Source organism: Alexandromys fortis, unplaced genomic scaffold, assembly GCF_014885135.2.
Source record: "Alexandromys fortis isolate MF-2015 unplaced genomic scaffold, M_Fortis_MF-2015_v1.1 scaffold_147, whole genome shotgun sequence".
Taxonomy (NCBI): domain Eukaryota; kingdom Metazoa; phylum Chordata; class Mammalia; order Rodentia; family Cricetidae; genus Alexandromys; species Alexandromys fortis.
Genome location: NW_026068029.1, coordinates 1215290 through 1238757, shown reverse-complemented (window position 1 = coordinate 1238757; position 23468 = coordinate 1215290). Strand labels below are relative to the sequence as shown.

The 23468-nt window shown below is 42.3% G+C and overlaps 1 protein-coding gene across 5 annotated transcripts in view; it reads left to right on the top strand.

Moving 5' to 3' along the window:
• Sh3kbp1 (SH3 domain containing kinase binding protein 1) overlaps positions 1–23468 on the top strand; it is a 336874-nt gene that overhangs the window by 166072 nt on the left and 147334 nt on the right. For all 5 annotated transcript variants that reach the window (XM_050164355.1, XM_050164352.1, XM_050164353.1 and 2 more), the window contains 2 exons: positions 1691–1794; positions 13120–13249. In XM_050164355.1, the coding sequence (XP_050020312.1) occupies positions 1691–1794; positions 13120–13249 (234 nt within the window). The remainder of the gene's footprint in view (positions 1–1690; positions 1795–13119; positions 13250–23468) is intronic.

Sequence of the window (23468 nt, the reverse complement as noted above, 5' to 3'; positions counted from 1 at the left end):
CAGTAGTGGTAGTTTTTTTGGTTTTGTGTTGGAAATAGAATCTTACTTAATAGCCTCCATTGACTTGAAACTTAGGATCCTCCTGTCTCAGTCCTCCTGGCTCTGGGATTACAGATGTGTCCCTTCATGTCCAGCTTTGGGACAGCATGTGTTGCACTCAAATGTCAGTCATCTAGCCTTGTTCTTCAGTGAAGCAATATGCAGTGGGTTTCCTCTGGCCCATGCCGAGCCAGGCCACAGCGGGTCCTCTGGCCCATGCCGAGCCAGGCCCTCCTTACAAGGTTGTGTGACTCTGTCAAGTCAGCTGACAGGACACATTGCTAGATTGAATGTGCCTGGGAGCTCTGAGTCTGTTCTGAATATGATTCAGTAACTTGTGACTTTGTGCAAAAGGTGGAGATGGTTAGTGTAGTAGCTGAAGATGTGATTAGACAAGATATTGACTCTGAACTTCTGCCCTCCTCTTTGTAGTCAAGCCTGTTCTTCCTTAGGGAGGTACACACAGAGAAAAACGAAAGCGAGAACTAGGTCATGGGCTTTTGAAAAATATTGATCAGGGAGCCCACAGATGTAGTTCCAACACCTTCCCTTTTGTGTGATGTCATGCTGGGGGTAGGGCTAATGTACCCCTACAGGGACTTCCTTTTCAAGGAAAAGCTTAGAAAAGAAAAAGAGTCTCCAAAGGCAGTACCCAGAAATAATGCCGGCCTTTCTAAATGCCCTTCTTTGAAGTCGTTGATCCTGTTGATTTTCTAGGCCAAGCACTGGCATGAAGGAATGGTGTGAGGTGGTCAGCTATGAGCCATGCCTATCTCAGTTCTTAACCCTCATATACCTCTCCCTGGCTCCTACCACTACTGCTGCATGCCGTCCCGCATGCATGGGTTTTATGCCCACAATGCACATAGGCAGTATGAATGTTCTGTAAACAGTAGCATTTACATTTGTACCAGCTTCAAGTCTGAGGCTCCCTGGTGGGACCCATTGTGTAAATGTCATGGTGTCACCCTGACTGTCCTCTAAGTGAAGTATGGCTCTGACTTTTAAACTTGACTTGCCTCTGTGGAGACAGCCAGGGATCTTGCTAATGCATCCCCTGGGGTGCAAATGGCTATGTTGAACCCCATGGGACTTTTGAAATGGTACCAAGAATAGCAGGAATCCAATTGGCTTTGGGTTATCAGGCCTGAGGTCCAGTGTGTTGAAAGGGTGACATTAGTAAGAGAAAGGCCAGGACACTTTCTCATTTACTTTGCACACTTGGGGGAAGTGTTCCTTGCCTTGCTAGCATCAGAAGTAGACCATTCTTGTTTCTTTAGCAGAGCACATCAGCTTTCATATCAAATCAACAGCAACAAATAGAAAGGGCCACCATCTAAGGAAGTGCATCTAAGGCAACACTGTGCTCCAGTGCTCCGGGGTAGGCTTTTTGCCTTCTGTACCAATGGATCAGTTTCTCATGTCCATGGGCTTCTGACCCAGCAGCTTTTCAAAACACCAAGAAGCATTGCTCTGCTTTCTAGCGCCTCTCTAAGAGACCAGGGCTGCTCTGCCTCTAGCCATGCCCCGGAAAGCACATTTGAGACAGATCGGCTTACTTTGCCTGCATGCCCAGGAAGCCTCTCTTTAAAACCTTAGTGTGGCCTGTGGGAGAAGAACCATATCTAAATATCTTGCTTTTCCTATCCAGGAGAGCGACGGAGACGCCGATGCCAGGTGGCGTTCAGCTACCTACCCCAGAATGACGACGAGCTGGAGCTGAAAGTTGGAGACATCATAGAGGTTGTAGGGGAGGTAAGCAAGTTGACACTGTTGCCTCACGGGGCTGTCAGCCCAACCTGTGCACCCAGTCATGAAGAGTCTTTGCTGCGCAGGTGCAGGCCCATCGGCCTTGGCAATGGATGTTCAAACTCCAAGAGACTCTAGAGACCATCTAGTTGAGTCTCCAAGGCAAATTGGTTTTGGCAGGGGAATTCCTGTAGGACAGATTGGGGTCATATATGGGGCCATCTGAAGCCATTGCCCTTGTAACATAACACTGAGACCCTTTGAAATTTCAGTGCTGTGTCATCAGCGTTCCTGTCTTCTTTAGTTATTGATGGACCCTGAATGGATGGATCCACCTCTAGAGCAGGGGTTCAGTTTTCATTGTGAAGAACAATGGATTCAGAGAGAATGAAAGTGGCATGTGACATTTATTAGACCAAGTATGTGACAGGTATAAGGTTTTTGTTTTGCCTTGTTTTGTTCCTGGAACCCTGACTAGGGGCGGCAAGGGGATGAAGAAAGGATAAACCACAAAGACTCCTAAAAAATCTCAGATTCAGTGGACTGAGCTCTTTAATGGAGATGCATTCACCCCACCCCACCCCCCAAAAACAAAGAAAACCCAAAACTCAGTGTATTTATTATACAGAATTGACCAGAAAAGTGGGTTATTGCATAGAGCTTAACAAGGGGGGGGGGACGGTCATCACATACAGGTAGAGGAGGGGACAGGGATATTTATAGAACCGATCAAGAAGACGGGTTTAGCAAATCTCAGTGGGTGCAGTTTGTAGGGGAGCAGCCATCAGGCCTAAACATGGGACCTGGGGAAGAACGCTACAGTGGACATTTTCTGCACCCACTGTCAGCATTTGCCATCTACCAGAGAAGACTTTGTCATTTCTATGAGCTATAGCTAGGGAAGATTTTTTTTTTTACTTCCATGAGTCTGAGGCATTGGGGTCTTTGATAGGGCCATGTTTATGGCAACACTACACATTCACTCAGGACTTCACCGCTCCCTACAGTACTTTCTTTGTTGTTGTTCTGGTGGGAAACCCTAGGCTTCACATAGGAGCTCTGCTCCTAGCTCTGTGATGAGGTTCTTCACACCAAACCACTTTATCATCCTGATCACTTTATGGTGTAGATGAGCAAAGACCTTCAAGATATTCTGGCAGAGGCAGGGCTAAGGGGCAAGACAGGTCCATTGACTGGGGACACCCTCAGTCTCCTGTGCCATTTTCTCCTGAGTGTTTGATCCTATCTATCCAAAACGAGCCTTATGGTAAAATGTTCCTGGAGATACTGGGCAGGCTGCTTGGGCTCTACTCCCTCAGGCTTTGAGCATCTTGTGCCTTGGAGTTAGGACCTCATTATTCTGGTTCAACATTTGGCTCTCTGTATAAAAAGAATTAAGTTTTCTACTTGCTTGTATTTTCTGGACATCAGTTGACTTTACAGAAGCTCATGGTTTATAGAAAGTAGAGGAGTCTGGAAGTGAGCTGTCACGTGAGCAGAAGTCAGGCTTAAAGGCTCACTGACACCTAACCTGGCTTTAGCGCACCAGGAAGAGATCTGTAAGGTGGGAAGGCTGGCTCCAAGAGAGCGGTGAAAGAACCAAAGTTTGAGAAAGATGAGAGGGATGAGGAACTTGATGAAGATGGCCAACTTAGATTCCAAAGCCTATATAGTGAGCAGTGCAGCAATGAAACGGAGACTTTGGGGTTATCTTTTCCAGAGAACAGATCACTTGCATCTCTGCTAGTCCGTTTGTTTTTATTGCAACCTGAATTTCTTTTGTTTTCTCACTTGTCAAAAAAATATATGTGTCTCTAGGGAAGCAGTTAATGGGGTTCCTAACATGGCCCTGGGAGAATGTGCTTTAACTCCCGTTGTTTCTCAGTTTCGGATGATCTGTGCTAATATGTTACTGATGTCAGGCAGGGCACATAGGAAATATTTATTGAAATTACGTGAGTAAGAAATGGAGACTGAGCAGAACGTCAATTTTGCGATGGGCTTTGTGGGAGCCTAGGCAGTTTGGATGCTCACCTTACTAGACCTGGATGGAGGTGGGTGGTCCTTGGACCTCCCACAGGGCAGGGAACCCTGATTGCTCTTTGGGCTGATGAGGGAGGGGGACTTGATTGGGGGAGGGGGAGGGAAATGGGAGGCGGTGGCGGGGAGGAGGCAGAAATCTTTAATAAATAAATTAATTAATTAAAAAAAGAATGAAGCAAAAAAAAAGATGACTCCTACAGAAGAAATTCTACAGTACAAAATAGTTGTGACCAATAAAATGTTAAATTATTGGTGTATGATTCAAAGTAATTAAACAAAGAGAACAAAAATGAGGAAAAACTACAGTAAGTTATAAAATATAGAAATCACATCTGAAAGCTATATGAAGGTGCCAGGTAAGGTGGTATGTGCTTTAATCCCAGCACTCTAGAGGCAGAAGAAGCAGGATCTTTTGAGTTCAGACCAGCCGAGCTATATAATGAAACCCTACCTCAGAAAACAAACAAATCAAAAATATGAGGAAGCTGTTAGAACAGTGCCCGATGACACTTGGATTTGCCATAAATACGAACCCCATAATGGAGAATAGTATTTTCATTTTTGTTTTTGGTTTGAGACAGGGATTCACTGGGTAGATCCAAGCTGGCTTTGAGCTTGGGTTCCTACGGCCTTAGTCTTCTGAGTGCTGGGTTTCAGGCATGTAGTACCATGTCTGTCCCTGGAGGAAAAAAATAGCTATGTGAAAATCTCCCACCTTGCTGTTTATCAAAGAAGTGTAAATTAAGAGAACAGTTAGTAGGTTTCAGCTGATTAAAATCAAAGAAAAAATCTACTGGTCAGATGATTGGCAATGCCTAGGGTAACTGGTGAGTTTGTTTAGCTGTATGATACTTACATGAAGGACTATCAATAGCTATAAAATATGAATAAAGTATGACTGATTTCATTTCTAAAAATTTATCTGCAGAAAATGGTTAACAAAAATGTACACAGAAAAAATGTGTTGGTTGTAGCATTGCTTGTAATAATGAAAAATAATCAAGAAAAGGAATTAAATTGTTTTATCTAACTAGAAGACATGAAATCATTAAGAGGGTTCACACAGAGCCCTTTAAATATTAATTTATTATGATGTTTTGCATTATAATTATTGGTTATATTCCTCTTAGCTGAGAGTTTTCAATGGCAGAGACCTGGCTTTTATCTGTCTCTGTATTTGTGGTACCTGGAATAGTGCCTGAATTCTAATGTGTACCTTAATAAATGCTTGCTGAATAACTAAGTGAATAAATGGAACTCTAAAACAGCTTGTTGCAAAATAAACGGACAGATTCGAACAGAAAATTGCACACACTAGGATATAATCATGTGAAATAGATCTATATACATGTGATCCAAGATTGAAAATGGTCTTGTCAAAGAAGATGCTTTTTCCTTTACTGGCATAATGATGCTTTAAGAACACAAGAAACATGATCGATACATTTCTAAGAAATACTATATACTTCTGCTTGTCAGCTGCGAGGGAAGGGGGCCACGGGTTGTCCCGAGGAGCAATTGCTACACTTGGGACTAGACTCGCCTAAAGGACACAAGCCATTGACCATCCCCTGCAATTCCAGATTCTGTTTTGCTCATGTCCAGCTGGATTCTAGGCTGCATTTGTAGTTTGCTTCACCAGGAAAAGGGAGAAAGAAAGCCACGGAGTCTGAAGGCTAACCTTTTAATCTATAATTTCAAAATTGTACCAAGATTTCTCTACTGTTTCAGCTGATCTCCCAGGTGTTTTGTCATTAGCAGTGTATAAATATCTGTCCTTGAGAGACGAATGTTGTATATGTGCTTATGGGCAGTCTCTTCTCATCCCCTAGAGCAGCAGGTCTCAGCCTGTGGGTCCCGGCCCCTTTGGGGTCGCATATCAGATATCCTACATATCAGATATTTACATCACGATTCATAACTGTAGCAAAATTACATGATGAGGTAACAACAAAATAATTTTATGCTTGAGGGTCACCACAACATGAGGAATTGTATTAAAGGGTCACAGCATTAGGAAGGTACTAGGCCTGAAAAAAAATATCCCAAGTAAACAAAATCCTTTAAGTCCTAGGGACAGATGAAGGTTAGGAAGCAATTAAAGCTTTGTGATACTGTTGAAACAAGCAATGTCTTAATGAACTACAACATATTGGAGCTGGAGAGGTAACTCAGTGGTCAAAGGTACTGGCTGCTCTTCCTTCCAGAGGACCTGGGTTCAATTTCTAGCATCTGCATGGTGTCTGACAATCATTCATAACTCCCGTCCCAGAGGATCCAGTGTCCTCTTCTGGCCCCCAGGGGCACTAGGCATGGACATAGTACATAGACATACATGCAGACAAAACACCCATATGCATAAATAAATAAAATAAAACTGTGAGAGTACAGCATAATTGTATATATAAATATTATAATTGCCTCTTTATTGATTAATAGTATTAGAGTTGTTCACATAAAAATGCAACCTATTTTTAGTCCCTGATATACAGCTCTTAGGATTTTGACTGTGTATGGTAGTTTTTAGAAAACAATTGAGTCACAGAATTTTAAAAATTATATATGTATCTTAATATATAATACTAACTTAAAATATCACAATCTATGTTCATTTTCAACATTGTTATAATATAGGGTTAGGCCTACATCCAATATTTATTGTATTCGTGTGTGTGTGTGTGTGTGTGTGTGTGTGTGTGTGTGTGTGTATCCACGGCCTTTCCCCTGAGTATGGGTTGCTGGTTTGAGTTCTTTGCTGTGGATCCTGTGTCTCTTTCTGATTTTGCACTTTTTTAAAAAGTGGATCAGTAGCAATGTAAATGAATCCATTACAGTACACTAGCCTTCTGAAGTTCTGAGGCTCGCCACCCCCATTCTTTTCAGGTTAGCAGTTGTTCTTTTTTTTCATCCTTCAAGTCCTTACCTTCCTCCTTTCTTAGCACTGCCTTTCTCTTCACACACCTGGTTTTGCACTATGCAACCAAGCACACACCCCTGGAAGGCCTAAAAGGTTTGGGAAGAAACAATCTTGGGCCCCTGGTAGGAGAAATAACAGTTCACTTGTCTGGCAGAAATTGACTACCAGCCTGCAGCCCTCAGCCCTGGTGAAGGAAGACAGCAAGCAACCCCCGAGTGGACGAAGCGGAGGTTGTGCTGGAGAGCCTCCACCCCACTTCCACCTCTTGTCTGGAGGGCAGGCAGTTCAGCCATAGGAAAAGCCATCACCGAAACCTTGAATCAAGCTGGCAATGTGGAAGGAGAATGGCAAGCTGTAAATTCCTGGATGGATGGATGTTTTTCCTTCGATTTTTAAATAAGTCATTATGAATACTCACTTGGGTCATTCTGGTCCAGAGTGGAGAAGACAGAGAAATGCTAGTGGGGTTCTCATGACAGACAATACATATGGTGTGGGGACAGAGTTTCTGGGCACAGGCTATGGTCCCATGGAGTTTTCCCCTTTTGTTCTTGAAGACTGCCTTGCAGCTCCTGTTTGGTTTGATTTTGTTTTGTTTTCCTATCTGTGTCATCTGGAGTCTAAAGAAGGAGGTTTTTTTTTTTTTTTTTCCCCTGTGTTAGCTGAGGCTGATCTGATATCTTCCACAGTGGCAATGTGCGGAAATTTTTCTTTTCGTATGCTTTTTTGTGATTAATTCAGGAGACATCTCTCAGAGCTTGCCGGTCAGGCCGGCTGGTGAATGAGGGCTGCAGACTCAGAATTAGAGCCTGCACTAGCTTTGCGGTTTGCAAAGATGCTAACTTGCATGCTCCAGAACTGTCTGCCTTCCTCTTCTTATGCCCATAGAAGGAGATCGGAGCCGCTCATCTCGAGCTAAGCAGGCTCTTGAAATGCTTTAAACCTTCGCTCAGCCAGATAAACCTCTGCGTGGGTGGATGGCTGCTTCCTCCTCCTTTCACTCTTGCTCAAGAGAAGTCAAGTTCAGTGTTCTCTTTCTCAGCACATATACTAAAATTTGGTGAAGTTCATTAAAAGCTAACTGGGCCAAATTGGTGGTGGCTCACATCTTTAATCCCAGCACTCTTGGGAGGCAGAGGCAAGCATATCTCTGTGAGTTCAAGGCCAGCCTGATCTACAAAGCAAGTTCCAGGACAGCCAAGGCTGCTACCCAGAGAAACTGTGCTGTCTCTAAAAACAAACAAACAAACAAAAATAAAACAAAACAAAAGCTGATAGGTTAATAGGCAATCCAAACATGCCCCCATTCCCCACCATTACTTAAGAAGCACTTCCATTTCTTATTTTAAAAGGCTACATATAATACAAAAATCCTGGTATTGGAGTTTGATCATCTAAATAACTCCAGCTGTTCTACAGTTGTCTCTGTTTAATTTAGTGGGGAACACATCTATTTTCCTAGTGGGTCCAGGTCCTGGAGCATTCATACTATGGGTAGGGATGCCATGTTTAGAAGAGACAGTAAGCTGAGTGTAGTGATGCATATCTATAATTCCAACATCTGGGCGGAGGTAGGAGGATCAGTTATTTGAGGGCCTCATTAGCTACAGCAGTAAGTTTGAGGCCATCCTAAGCTAAATGAGACCGGATCTCAAGTAACAACAGCCTCAAGTGAAGAAGAGTAGTTATATTTGAATCATCAGCATACAGTACAGGTCACAACTGAAAGTGAGTTCAGATATATTTATGGCAGACATGCATAACTATGAAACTTCTCAAATATTTAAATGCTTTCACCATGCGAGAGGCTGTATTTATAGAGACTCGGAGATTTATTGATCGGAATGCGCACACTGAAACAGCCTCAGTAGTTGTGGAGAGCACCACAAGAAGCTACGAATCTAAAAGGGGTGACGGATGATGGACTTGACAAATGAGCAAGGAAGCGAAAGCAGGAAACCCACATGGGGGTGAAGAAGAGGCCACCCGTGCGCATGCGTTGGGGATGAGTGTGGAGTATATGAAGCAGATGCTGGGAATGCAATGAAAAGACACCGATGTAAAAGCTGCAGGAGGGCTGAAGAGATAGATGTTCATTCATGGAGGGGGGCAGTTTAAATAGCTTGTGGGAGTGGTCCTGACCTTCCCTGAGGAGGGGTTATCATTTGGCAGGCTTTCTTGACCCTCCCTGTGGAGGGTCACCGTTTGGTGGGCTTTCTTAGAGGTGGAGTTTGGACTAAGGTAACCCCCAGAGGAAGGGGCTTGAAATGGAGTTTTCTGCCCAGTATTCCAGAGATGGATGCCAGGGGGCTGGGATGAGGCCTCTGACTAAATATTCCAGACTTTTCATATAAAGGGGTGTTAGGGAGCTGGGGTGATGCGTCCGACCAAACACACAGGACTTGTTCAGAGAAGTTTCCAGTGGAAAGCGTTTCACCTTTCCATTCCTGGGCATCTTTCCTGCTTCACAGATGTAGATGATGTCTGCACGGCTGGCTGGTGGCTGGGAGTTGAAATTGACTCTGCTGTTTCCTCAGCTTCCAATAGGGACATGGTAGAGAAATTACTTCCTTAAGCCTGGAACCTATATAAAGGCTGTTCCTTGTAAAGACATGGAAGTTGTGCTGGAATGGAAACTGTACGCAGCCTTTTCCAAACAGCACTACTTGGAAACTGCCTTGTCCCAGCTATGAGCCATTAGTAGGGTTTGCTTTAGGGGCAATCATGGGGCCTTAAGTAAGTCACTTTGGTCACAGAAAGGCACAGCTAGGGTTTGTTTTCAGCCTAATTCCAGAAGCTTGCAGAAGACTGATGATGAGTTGGGATTGGGTGGGCATGGGGATAAGGTGGGCATCTACTCCCTCTCTTATTGTGGGCAGAAGCTGTGAACCTTTGGTACCAGATTTACTCTATACTTTATTGCTAGGGTACACAGTTCTTTTTCGGTGTTCAAATACAGAAGCATCAGTATGGGATATCTTGATTTCTAAGCAGAAGGTATGCAAGCTGTGCAGGTTCTCCTCTTTTGTTCCAGAAATTTCTCCAGGGTGTGTGTGTGTGTGTGTGTGTGTGTGTGTGTGTTAGAGAGAGAGAGAGAGAGTGCACATGTGTGTGCCTGGGTTGCCAGATGTATCTTCCTTAATCACTTTTCTACCTTATTTTTTGAGAGTCTCATTGAACCCAGAGCTCAGCAGTTCAGCTAGCGAGGCTGGTCAGCAAAACCCAAAGATCCTCTTATCCCTGCCTCCTCAGTTCTTGGGCTGCAGGTGTGCACAGCTACATTTTGATTTTATGTGAGTCCTCTGTTTCCATGGCAAGCACTTCAAGTCTGGCTCCATCTCTCAAGCTCCAGGATGAGGTCTTTGTCTGTTTTGTTCACCAATGATTATATCCCAACATCATAAGGCAGTACAGGATAATGGTTTAGTAAACATTGACATCATTGGAATGGCCACACATGGTTGGTATTGCAGGACCTAATTCAGAAGAGCAGTAACAAAATAAGGATCTCTTGTTCCCTTTTGTCCCCCCCCAGCACCTGCCCCCCCCCCACAAAAAAACCTTTTGGGGAAGCAATCAGGACTTGATAGAATTTCTTTTCATGATTTGCCTGGCATGAATCCATTGGTACTGTGCTTGCTAGGGGGAAACCATTGTTCTGGGCTGGGCTTCAGTGCCCTTGTCTTTTTGTAGGAAATTGAACCAAATCTCTGAAGAGAGCTAGTTTGAAAATAAGGATCATTTTTCTCCTATCTCCAGGCTTAATCTTGAGACCAAAGCAGCAGACTATAGGAAGAAATTGTATTACACAGTTCTCAGTGGTTCTGGTACCAGGCTTTCCCACAGGAAGGGCTCAGGGTCACAAAGAAACACCCCTTGTGCCCAAGGAAGCTGCAATTGGAAGAGTATCCCCCAGGTGGTGAGCAATGGTTTTATTGTCAACACTTCTACTCGCTGCGTGGCTAATGATATACCTCTGCTCTTTTCCCACAGGCCTCTCAGGCTGTGCAATGACAGGGATACTAGCATCTGGGGTGTGGCAGGGCAAAGATACCTTTGTTTTCCCAGTAGGCAGCTGCTGATCCTACACGTCAGGAGTGTTTTCCTGGTGTCTCACACTAGAGCTGCTTAGTAGGAATGGGAATATTTCAGACATCATCAAACTGAATAGATGGAGTTGGTCCAGCTCCCTTTGCAGCCTGGGATTGTGCCACTCAGTCGTGAGTCCTGCCCTGGGTTTTTTCTTGCCCTGATTCCTGAGAGGAAAGGGGCTATTTTATGGTTCTTTATTTAGAGCTAGCACAAGGACCCCATGCTACAAATCCTGTGACTATTGATATGCAGACTCACAGTGAATCCTTCCAACCATCTTAATCCTATCAAAACCCTCTTGAAGGAATAATACACACCAACTGAGTTGGCATAGAAACATGGAAATGCTAGTCGGTGGAAATTGTGTTAAATGCAGTGAACTGATACTGAATAATCATCAGGACAGCCATACATGGATGCTGTTGTGTGCATTCTTCCCTTAAGATTCTGTGGCCATGCAAATGTGCCTCCTACTCCACAAATCTCAATGCTATGCTTTTCTAGCGAGCATCCTAAATGAACTTTCTTCCGTTTTCTCCATTCCCCCTTCATTAGCTTCTTTCTCCCTTCTGGAATGCCCTGAACATAGCTCCCCTAATTGTAGCAACTGTTTCTAATTTCTTAAAGGCCTACCTTAATTTTGATTTATCCTTTCTACCACCCCAGCTCTAGGTGAGCTCATCTTCATGTAACAAGTTTGATTTGCCCCGAGTCACGGTCTCTTTCTCATCTATTTATCCTGGATTGCTAGCCTTAGTCTTTAGTCACACCTCCCTATTTTGGTAGATTGTCACCTCCTTCAGCAAAAAACAGGTACTTATCATATATGACTCTGTGCCCCCAGATTCTAGCATAGGACCATAATGCACACACCTCTAACAGAGACAAAGGTCGTGCTTAATTAAATATGCTGCTTGAGATGTGTTAACCAGCTCTGCTAGGCAGATGGAGAAGAGGGTTTATTTTGGCAGGGGAAAAAGGAATGAGTTCATACAGCTAAGTTTCAGGATAGAATTTGAACTGGGCTTTGAGTTTTAATTTTCTTTATTATTTGTTTGAATTATTTAAGTTCTTAAGTTGTGTTTGGCTTGCATTGGTAATACATACCTATAGAAAAGATCCTAAAGTCTCTAGCTCCTTTTTCTATCACCCCACTTCTTATTGGTAACCTAATGCTTGCTTGTTCTCAAAATGACCTTAGTTTTCCTCCAAGAAGCTAACCAAGTATTCGGACATCTCAAATTCTTCCAACAGTTTTTCTTTCACTTGCCCTTAGCTCATTGATCAAGACCAGTTCATACCTCAAAACGGAACCTGTCTTGTGTGTTCTCACTGCTTTTTCCGGTCCAGCTCCTACAGTAAAACTGAAACCTTACTGCCCTCTGATACTCCGGTTCTCCCCACATCCCAGGAGGAACCCATAGAAAATCTTTCTACCTTCCAAGCCCTTACCCCAGAGGTGTTTTTTGTAATTACATTTTTAAAATTTAATTGAAAATAGAGTTTTTTTTTCCTCTCGACTGTCTAGTTTTGGTTCCCTTGAAAAACCTTCCACCCTCCCTCTCTTCTCTTCTTCATCTTCCTCCTCCACTCATTGCTCCTCTTCTTCCTCCTTTCTGCTGTTTGTTTGGCATTCTGAGAGTAGAAATTAGGCCTCGTGGACACTAGGCAAGTATTTGCCTAAGGAGCCACATTCCCAGCCATTTGATATAGCTGTGTAACCCAGGTTGCCATCACAGGTGCTATTATCTTGCTTGCTGTATCATCTGACTGATGGAATTACAGATGTATGCCATCCTGCCTGGTTATATTTACAGGTGTTTTTTATTAGTGGTTTTCATAAAACAAAACACATAAAATTACAAAGCAAACTATAGTGAAGTACACATCAAATAAAAGTAAAGTTTGATATAGAAATATATGTGATGCCTTCATAATACAGTGAATAACAAATGCCACCTACCAGGTACGATTTGTACCATTTTAAAGTAGCACAAATAATATTTTGAGGTACTCACAGCAACTGTGATGTGTTAGGAAAATATGCATGAGTTATTTCATGATGAGTCACAGGTTCTTCTAATACTGGTATGTTACCTATTTTAATAACCAAAGGAAATGCCAAACTTCAGTTCGAAGTTGACGAAAATGAAGTGTTACATTTTCCCACTTATATTGGGTTCCAGGCTAACGCCCTTATCTGTCTGCATAAGGGCCATGTGACCTACTTTCTGTTTCTAACTTGACCTCGGACCTCTCTTCTCTTTGCCTCCACACAGGTAGAGGAAGGATGGTGGGAAGGTGTACTTAACGGCAAGACTGGAATGTTTCCTTCCAACTTCATCAAGGAGCTGTCGGGGGAGTCGGATGAGCTTGGCATTTCCCAGGATGAGCAGCTGTCCAAGTCAAGTAAGGAAGTCTACTGAACAGGAGAGGGGGAGACCACGAGGCTCTGGCCTAGCCTCCCTTATGAACAATTGTTCTGTGCCAGAGGCCTGTGACAAAAGCTTGTGGGTGTTTTGTTGGCTAGAGTACCCTGCCCACTGTGATTTAGTAATCTTATTACCCTATAGATGTGATCTATAGCTATAGGTTCTAGATATCTCTGGATAAGTGAGTGCCAGTCCTCACCCATGGTAGTACTGGCTCATGGGTGGCACATGTTGCTGTGCCTCCCCGTACTTCTAGAATGTCATTTCCCATTGAGTTTGTAATTATCGTTTAATGAGATGAGATGATCAGTATTCCCTAGTATCTTCTGATGAACTTGGGGGAAATACAGCAAAATTATTAGTGCCAAGGTACTGTGTTCAAGATAAATGCATGCCAGCTCCATTGAATATATGACAAGATAGTCAAGAGGCCAGGCCTCACCTTGAATGAGAAAGTGGTTCCTTTTGCAATGGTGAGAACAAACTTCAGGTGTGTTTTTCTCCAGGGCCTGAAGGTTTCCTTCCAGCTTCTCTACTACCCTTTCCAGCTCATGGAGCAAAAGGTCAGGACCGGGAAGCTTTGTTCTCCCAGTCACTAACCCAACTTTCCATGTGGGTGTCTGTGTCTATCTTGTGCCATGTTGAGCCAAAGTCATGGGCATGAATGTTGTAGGAGGTTGACCTGTGTCATAGTGGTGTGATGCTACTTGCTGTCTTTCCTTCCTGAAAAGAGGAGGACAATCCAGTCTTAGCAAAACAATCCTGAAATATTGTCTCTTTCCATCTGGAAAATTGTAATTTAGATGGTATTCTTCTATTGCCTTGGTGTTCCTTTATTCACCCAGCAGTATAGATGGACAAAGGTTTGATTCAGAAGTTGAAGCTATCTCCAGAAAAGTACTTAGGTGACCTTTTTTGCTTGGTGTCTCAGCAATGGCTCTGGGTCATAAAGCCTGCCACACATAGACGCAACTGTACTGGCTGGTTGACCCAGTGGCTATAGCAGGACCCCTCCCCTCCACTTCCAAAGTTCAAGAACCCTCCTGCTCCAGACTTCATTCTATCCTTGAGTCTAGATTATGGAGGATTGGTATGGATGCTGAAGTATTTGGTAATTTTTCACCTGTGAGCTGGGCCTTGTGGTTTTCCACTACTGTGGCCAGCTAAATGAGTAGAACAGTGAGAGTTTATTTTGCCCTCTCCCCTGAGTCCACAGTAGAATTTTAGCTGCTCTGGAACACTCTTTTGTTCATTAGAATAGAATCATGCCTGGTAACTAGGTTCCACATTAACAATGCTGTATCTCTGGAATATTGTAGATTAAATGTGCTTTTTGTGGAGTTCCAGATCAGGTTATTAACAATTTTACTTCCATGAAGAAATGAAGTCTAAGTTCCAACAGCAATATTATATATAAACCACCTCACATATGAAGGTCCTCACTAAATGATAGGACTCACTATTAGGATAGACTTGGGACATGACCAGTTAGTGTTTTGCTACTTGTTTTCTCTTTGCTACCATAGCCACTGTAGCATTTTGACTGCATTAAAAAGTACCTTGTAACTCTTTTACTGATACAGAGATGGAGATTTGGGGACCACCTCACTGGAAAGTCTTTACGTCTTAACATCATACCATCTTAGCTATATATTCTCACAAGTGAAGAGTTTCAGGGAATACACCCCATAGTTTTTGGAACTATTGAAACAAACTGTACCCCAAAATGCATCCCAGGTCATTACCATGGAAAGGTGACTGTAGTGAACTCCCCTCTCAAAGCATGCAGTGCTAGAATTCTTGGTACTTGAGGTTTTGACTGAATGGAATGATCTCAATCATTTGGCTGTCTTTTACCTATCTGTAGCATCAACTCAATTACTAGCCTTCTGTTTCAGTACAAGGGAAGTCTAGTGGTGTCTGTGGCCATGTTCAGTCAAGCTGTCTATTGCTGAAGGGATTCGAAGTCCCTCGAGAAGCTAACAAGGATGGATGGTTCTAATAAAAAACAAAACAATATTTGCTGTAATCTTCCTATGTATACAGTTCAGCAAATCAGGTCCCATATCTCTGTCTGCCTGTCTGTATCTATCTATCCCTTTTTGTCTTCTCCTTTATTTCTTTTTTTTATTCTTCATTAATCAAATCTCTTTTGAGTTCCTATAGTTACTAAGGCATTTGTTGATGCCTTGAAGAGTCAGAGACAATAAGATGCAGATAGGGACGTTGCCCTCAGTCAAGTCACCTTGCAGAAAGGAGACACACATATTCCCAGCAGCTCGGGAAAGTCCCCTAGGAGCTGCCATTTTAGGAAGAATGGGGCACAAAGGCAGAGAGGCCAGTCTTTAGGTGACATTTTCTTTGGGCCCTCAACTACCTCCCAAATCATGACACAGAGACTAATTAGCTTAAGTTTATTTCTAGCTAGCCTTTTTTTAAATCTAAATTAATCCAGTTTCATTAATCTATGTGCTGCCCCGAGGCTCATTTACCTCATCTACATCATCCTGCTTTCCTGTTTCCTCCATGTCTGGTTGACTGGTCCCTCTGTTGCCTAGCTATTGGCAATTCAGTTCTTTATGAGACCAATCAGGTGCCTTAGACAGGCAAGGTAAAACAGCACTACATCTTTACATAGTTAAACAAATGTAGCATAAATAAAAGCAATATATCTTTACATAGTTAAAGAAAGGCAACACATCTTTACATAGTTCAACCAATTTTCTATTCCATAATGCCAGTATCATGGTGATGTAGGTTGTAGTGACCAAAAAGGGACTCATAGAAGAATAGATGTGAGAATAGTGTCTTCGTTGCTCTGTGTTGTGGTAGGGTTTTCAGTACTTGTCCATACTCATGATTTGCTTCATCATAAAATTGTGCTAAAATGTATATCTAACCAGACCACATTACTGCAGAGAATATTTCTATTGGTGGGATTTATCCAAATAGACCTTTGATTTTAGAGTGGTCTGCTTATTCTCTCCCTATCCCATTCGCCAGAGAATAGTGTTAGGACGTTGGATATATTTTACTTTTTTTGAAAAAAAACCTTTATTGTTTTGAAGTAATTAAGATTCATAGGAATTTATAAAAACTAAACATAAACTTTATGGGGAGGACCCATGTATACTTCACCACGTTCCCCCAGTGATTACATTGCCTATAATTACAGTAAATGCATATTTGCTTTTGTCCTATAATTGATAATACAAAATGTAGTTAGTGTACACGTAACGTCTAGCTTTTTTTGTGTGTTTTATGAGCCAAAATGTACTTTATCAGAGTCTTTGTTTGATAAACCCACTTAATAATCTTTGTAAATGGCAACCCATTTTTCTATAATCCTGGCTTAATTACATGACTATGCAGCTAAGTTAAATCCTAATCTTTGTACCACATTTGTAATTTTTAGAGATTACAATGATATCACATAAATATTCTTTTAAGTACTGACAGGTATTAGGATGAGGGCTAAAATCTGTATCCTGATATGGAGAGAGCATTGTGTACAACATGTTCTTGTACATCTTTGCTTCACTCATTCCTTTGAATGTATGCATTCTTATTTGTATACTTTGCAAATAATATCTGAAGTTATGAGTTTTATATATTAATAAATGACTCTGACAGAGGAAACATTGGCATTGTCCTTATAAAAGAAGCAATGCCATTGACTATGTGCCACATGGTTGGTGTTTAATGCATTCTTAATTAGCCTATTATTACTTCAGGAAAGCATTTTATCTTGAATAACAGGTAAAAATTTCTACAACTTGCTTCTCATACAATTTTACATATATCATTTGGTTCATAACTCCTGTTCAGGGTAATTTGTTCTGCCAAGGACAGTTTTAACAGTCATATGGGTTGGTCCATAGTTGAGTAGTAGCAGAACTTTTTGCATATTTAAATTTGAAAACTTTTTTTTTTACCATACTTGGAGCTTGTAACACTTTAGATGTATATTTTCAAAAAGATTTTTTAAAAATCCTTAGTTATCAATGATTTTAAACATAGGTAAAATATGAATAATACAAAAAATCCCTTTGTACCTGTTGTTCAGTTGATCAGTTCTCAGCTATGGCTAATTTGTTGACATTATGTCCCTACACATTTCTGCTCTGTTTTATCTTAAATAAACTCCTCGACATTAGATAATTCCACCCATAAATATTTTAATATTTATCAATAAAAGGGTTTCTTAAAGAACCATTACCACATGCACACAAAATTGCAGCAATTCCTTAAATAATTCAGCATGTACTCCATGTTCACTATCCTCTAATAACCTTTTTTTTGTATGGAATTTGTTGACATGAATCTGGATCCAAATAAGGCACATACACAGTGATGGGTTGACATGTTTTAAATTTCTCTGCATCTATCACTTTCTCCATCATAGGTCCTCCTTCTGTCCAATCTATTTCTAAAGAAACTGAGCTCTTTGTCCATTATTTCCTCATTGTCTGGCTTGTGATAGTTTCATTTCTCTTTTGTTATTCAGGAGGTTGATCATTAGATCTAGGGATGAGTAGATTAAGATTGTGTGTGTATGTGTTTCACATTTTCTTAGGTGGTCCTCGATGCTCTACTCGGAGGGTCATGAGGTCCAGGTTTCCTTTTGGACTCAGCTGTCATTGATTATCAGTAAGAAGTGATCAGACAGGGCTTACAGAGTGGAACCCAACAAACTTTTTTTTTAAACGACTGAAATGGACTTTCTCACATCATATAAATAAACACACACAAAAGGCTTTTAGTAAATTCCGTTGTTCTGAAACAGAACATAGAAACCTTTGCCTCAAGCGTGCAAAGTCCTAAGATAGCAGGTGTGGTCAGTCATGGTGTGCTTCTTTGGCCTGGTACCAGATGACAACACGTATGTACGAAGTAATTCCACTTCAGCTGTGGCCTGGCTTGAGTTAGGAGACCAGAATGGCATGCCAGCTTCCTGCACATATTCTGCCATCAGCTCCACCACACAGGCAGGTCAACTTCTCACCCAGTAGCTGGTGAATTTCAAACCTGACTAAAGCTGAGATCATTCTTACCCCGATCATACATGTTGATTAAATTGTCTTTTTATCTATAATTGTGCATTTGTTCCCGCTGACTAAATAGAGTGAAATAGAGCTAATCGGCAAATATTATAATCACACATTTTCCTGGCTCTGGGATTTATTTGGACTTAGGGACCAAAAAAAAATTACATGTGATTATGATCCAATTTCAGTTTATATTTTGCCTCATATTTAAAATATATGTGAATTTTCCACTTTAACAGTTTTGATACTACTTAATTTCAAATAATTGTTTTAAAACTATAATAATTACTTTTTAAAAGTCCTTGGACCGGAGATGTAACTGAGTTTTTAGAATGTTTGCCAAGCATGCACAAAACCCTGGATTTGATCCCTAGTACCTGAATAAGCTAGGCATGTTGGCACAAAATTATAATCCCAGTGTTTGGGGAAGGTGAGTGCAGGAGGATCATAAATTCAAGGTCGTCCTTAGCTAGCCTGAAATACATGAGCCCACCCCTAAAAAAAAAAAACTATCCTATAGCTATAGCAACATTGTCGATTGTTTCCCATATTCTTCTGAGAGATAGAAATTTATATTTTTATATACAACTACAATTTTCCATTTGAATTGAAGCTCCCATTTCCTATTTCCCCAATTTCCTGTTTAAAATGTTTAGATTGTGATACTTTGGTGACATCTCAAGCTAAGACAAGCGTGAGTGCTTTTAAGAAAGCGCAGCAAACGACTTCCATGATGCCGACATATTTTGAAAAACTGCATTCTGCAGTTTCACCAAATACTTTTCATTTTAGTATTTAGTGATATTGGGTTTCGGTTTGGGTTCTATTGGCAATGAATAGCCGTTAACCAGTAGATAAAATGGAGGTGCAGGAAGAGTTAGGTGCTGACATACACATAGAGTTTTGTGTCTGAATTTTAAAACTCTTCCCTTCTATAGTGTTTGCTGCCTTCAAGAACTGATATCTAAGTCAATATGGTGACTCACGCCTTTAATCCCAGCACTAGAGAGGCAAAGGCAGGTGGATCTCTGTGAGTTTGAGGCTAGCCTGGTCTACAGAGTGAGTTTCAGGACAACCAAGGCTACACAGAGTAACCCTGCCTATAAAAACAGCAACAAAAAAACCCTTATATTTAATGGTCTTAGTAAAATATTACCCCCAGCAAGATAAACATTGCTCATATGCATAAGCTTTCTGATTGCCTGTCTCTTTCGCTCCTGACTCAAGTAAGAGTACCTATGCATCCTTCCCCTAGCCTAGCCCAGGTTACCTCTCTGATTGCCTTGCTGCCGGTGGGCAGGGGGACTTTGCAGAGTGGCCTGAGTGACAGTGCACACAGCAGGACGATGGCCTGTCAGCCACTGGGATTTTCAGCTCCTCTGGCAGAGCACATGCAAGCCCGGCTGGACTCGGGAGCATCACTGGAATGTTGACTTTTTTTCTCTTATTCCTCCTCCTTGCTGCCACTGCGAAGACTGCAGCTATTCATTTGTAGAAGGCCTGTTCTCACACCAGCAGCTGCGCTTTAGGAGTAATGGTGACCTCCTGGAAGTTAAGTCGGGGAAAATTTGTTCAAATAAAACTTAGCTGCTAACTTGCTCTGCTTTTGGCATGGAGCTCCTCAAGAAGCATGTTTGCAAAACTCTGTTGCTTCCCTAGATTGTTCTTCTGTAGACAGTGATTATTTTTTTGAGACATGATGTCACTTTGCATCTCAAGGCCCGGAACTCTATATGTAGCCGGAGCTGATCTCCAAGGACCCTCCTGCCTCAGCTTCCTGGGCAGCCGAGGTTGCTTATGCATACCTTATTCTTGGGCCCACACATAGGTAGTGACTTGAATGCCTAACTTCTGACTCGAATCGGCTGCAGCACATATGACCCAAAGGGCAGATTTCCAAACCAGAGCATATTACCATTTCTGTAACACATGGGAATGACAATCTATTTAGAGCATTCTGACTATTTATAATTGGTGTCATCAATTGAGAGTGACAAGGCCTAGAAACTGACCCTGTCAGGGGGTCCTGTTCTGACGGCGGAGTCTGTAAGGCACGAGAGAAGCTTCTCTCTGCCCTTTCAGTTACACTCCCTGTTACGCTTTGCCTATGCTTCGCACTTCTCAATTTACTCTGAGAGTATAAGCCTGCCTCCCTGTTTGAGCTATAACAGAACTTATTTCTTTTAATAATACATTTATTAATTGGGATTACTCTTCAAATCATCTTACCATCTTGTGATATTCTCTGTGTTGTGTTGTGTGTGTGTGTGTGTGTGTGTGTGTGTGTGTGTGTGTGTGTGTTGGGAAGGTGGGTGGATATGTGTATTACTTAAATTGGAGCAATATATGCATCTGTGCTCTTATGATCCAGTGATAGTTGGGCTTTAGCTATGTGTTCAGTCCTATGATATTGTATCAAAAATTATGATATTTGATGCTGGATGAGTCCTATGTCCTCAGTGCTTAAGTACAGACTCATTATTGACACAGCAAAACCTCAATTAAGATGTCTCAAGAAATAGGGTTTCTCTGATATCCTTGGTGCTAAACTGAAACATCCCCTCATGTTGGTAGGGGTGCCACTATTGGTTTCAAATCTCGCCAGTAAAATGTCCCCTGTAGTTTGTTAATATCTGGTCTCTCTTGAAGGTGCTGAGAAGTGACAAATCTTCTATTTCCTCGTGTTATGATGCTGGGATCCAACCTAGTGCCTTGTGTGTGCTTAGCGAATAATCTGCTACTGAGCCACACCCCTACCCAGCAAATTTTCCGAGGATTCTGTGCCTTGTTTAGAATACTGGGGCTTGAATATCAGCTTTTACCATGTGGGGCTCTGGGTATAAAAGACAGAGGCAGAAAGGCCAGCTCTGTTTTATGTAGGTCATACTCTCCAAAGAGAAGAGTGTGCTTGCCCACTGAGTTAATGGGATAATCCTGGGAATTTGGATTCTCTCTGATTAATTGAGGTTTTCCTATTCTTAAGTTAAAATATGAAATGACTTCCAAGTTTTAACTGGGCACAACATACATGCCGGTCATTTTAGAGGCAAGCCCCAAATCTGGTTATTTCTTACCATTGTGATCACATGGGGACTTTGGGCTCATTCTGTAACATTCTGAAACTCTGCCTAATGGTCTTTAATTAATTGCATGGATGAAGGCAAGTTCAGTTAAAGACTCTTCTTCTTCCTTCTTTTGCCATCATTTGCTCCCCTCTGCTCCCTGTCTTGTTTCTCTCTCCCCCTTCTCTTCTCTCATTCACTGTCAGGAAAGACTACCTTTGAAGGCACAATTCTGTATCGTGCTGCACCGGGAAAGACGGAGAGCCACAGACGCTTTTACAGTGAGTGACCTTAAGCAGGAGGCAATCATAAAGATAAGATCGGAGCACCTGTGGCTTTTGATGCAGCTGCGCTTTTCCTGAGCCGCCCACGCTTATGCCAAGTGTCTGCGAATTTCTGAGCCAAGGACATGGGCTTATTTGCCTGCAATAAGTGGCATTTCCTTGGTGTGGGCTACCAGAGCATTCTCCCCACCAATCCTGGCGCTGTCTTGTTCGCTTTCTGCCTTTCTCATGTGTATGACATACGTGCATGAACCATGCCTGCCGAGAATGAAGCAGTAGCTTTTGTCATGGCAGTGGAAGATGGCTTCTGGTGGAGACATCAACCTCACCTAGCTATTGCTTTTTCCAAATGGGTCATTCGTCATTTGTGTGGTTCAAAGAAAGAAAATTTTAGCATGGAAGTCCATGCCAGATACAGTGGTCGCTTTGCTCATCCAGCTAATCACCACACGGCAGACTTCTTTTGGCAGGACCCACGGGCAGCCTTCTGTATTGTAAAATAAGGCTGCCCAAAGCTGAAGAAATGAGATGTATGAATTAATTTCATGATGCCCGTAGAACAGTTCTTGTTACATCACAAGCACTACACATGGAGGTGTCAAATTAAAACAATCAGGAACTGATGGGTGCTGAAGCTAGGGTGAATTGTACCACAGTGGACAGCCATGGGACTAGCAGAAGCAAATCTGAGGAGGCTTTGCTCTGTTTGCATCGGGAGGGAAGAATATTCACTGTGGTGCACATAGATTCATATCCATGAGCTATATACATACATGTGATGAAAGAGGTTCAGACAGGAGCACCATAACTGCCCTCAAATGCTTGAAGTGAGGGTATTTTTCTTCCTGTTCCACTCTGAACAAGTGCACAATGCATATGACTTAGCCTGCAGTGTGCTCCTTGTGTTCAGTGGGGAGGTCTGACCTTGTGTTCAGTGGGGAGGTCTGACCTTGTGTTCAGTGGGGAGGTCTGACCTTGTGTTCAGTGGGGAGGTCTGACCTTGTTCATCTCCATGCCTGGCCTGACCAGGTATCTGGAAATCATCACACCAGTGCATAAAGTCGAAATGCTGAAGTCATTTCTAAACCCTCATACCTTTTTACACTACCTCTTCATGGCCCAATAATGTGCCCTTCCTCAAATGGCCCTGGCCTACATTCCACTCGGTAGGTCGAGCTGCCTGAGAGTGCCATCTAGCATTCGGAATATGAACATGATAGTCACAAGTAACCAAAAGAAGGAATACCTAACACACATGAAAATAAAGTCACCTTTCTTTCCTTCCAAGGAAAAGAAGTAGATTTTTGAGTTATTGCATCAATGCAAACATTCAGCTGTATAATTTACATTCTTAAAAATTATAGAATCAGACTGCCAGAATTTCTGGAAGAAAAATCTGCCGTGTGTTTCCTTCCCAGGCCATGCTTGTGTGGCTGAATGACTGTGCCGCTATTCCCTGTATAATAGACTTTTTCTTACCAGTACTAATATGAAGTTAAGTTGATGAGCCTGAAGGCTGCAAATGCCTACAAGCGGAAACTTGCTGAAATTAGGGTGGCAGTGAAGACCAGGTTTTAGCTGTAGCTAAGGGTGAGCTACAGAAGAACCCCCCAAATTCCTCTTTCTGAAGAACCAAACCAGATAGATACTCTCTGCCCCGTTTGTCCTGCCGCCTTCTGGTGGAGGTGGAGGAGGCAGAGGTGCTGGTGGTGGAGGAGGTGGAGGTGGAGGTGGAGGTAGTGGTGGGTGGTGGTGGTGGTCTTGGTGGTTGTGGTGGTGGGGGTGGAGGAGGTGGTGGTTGT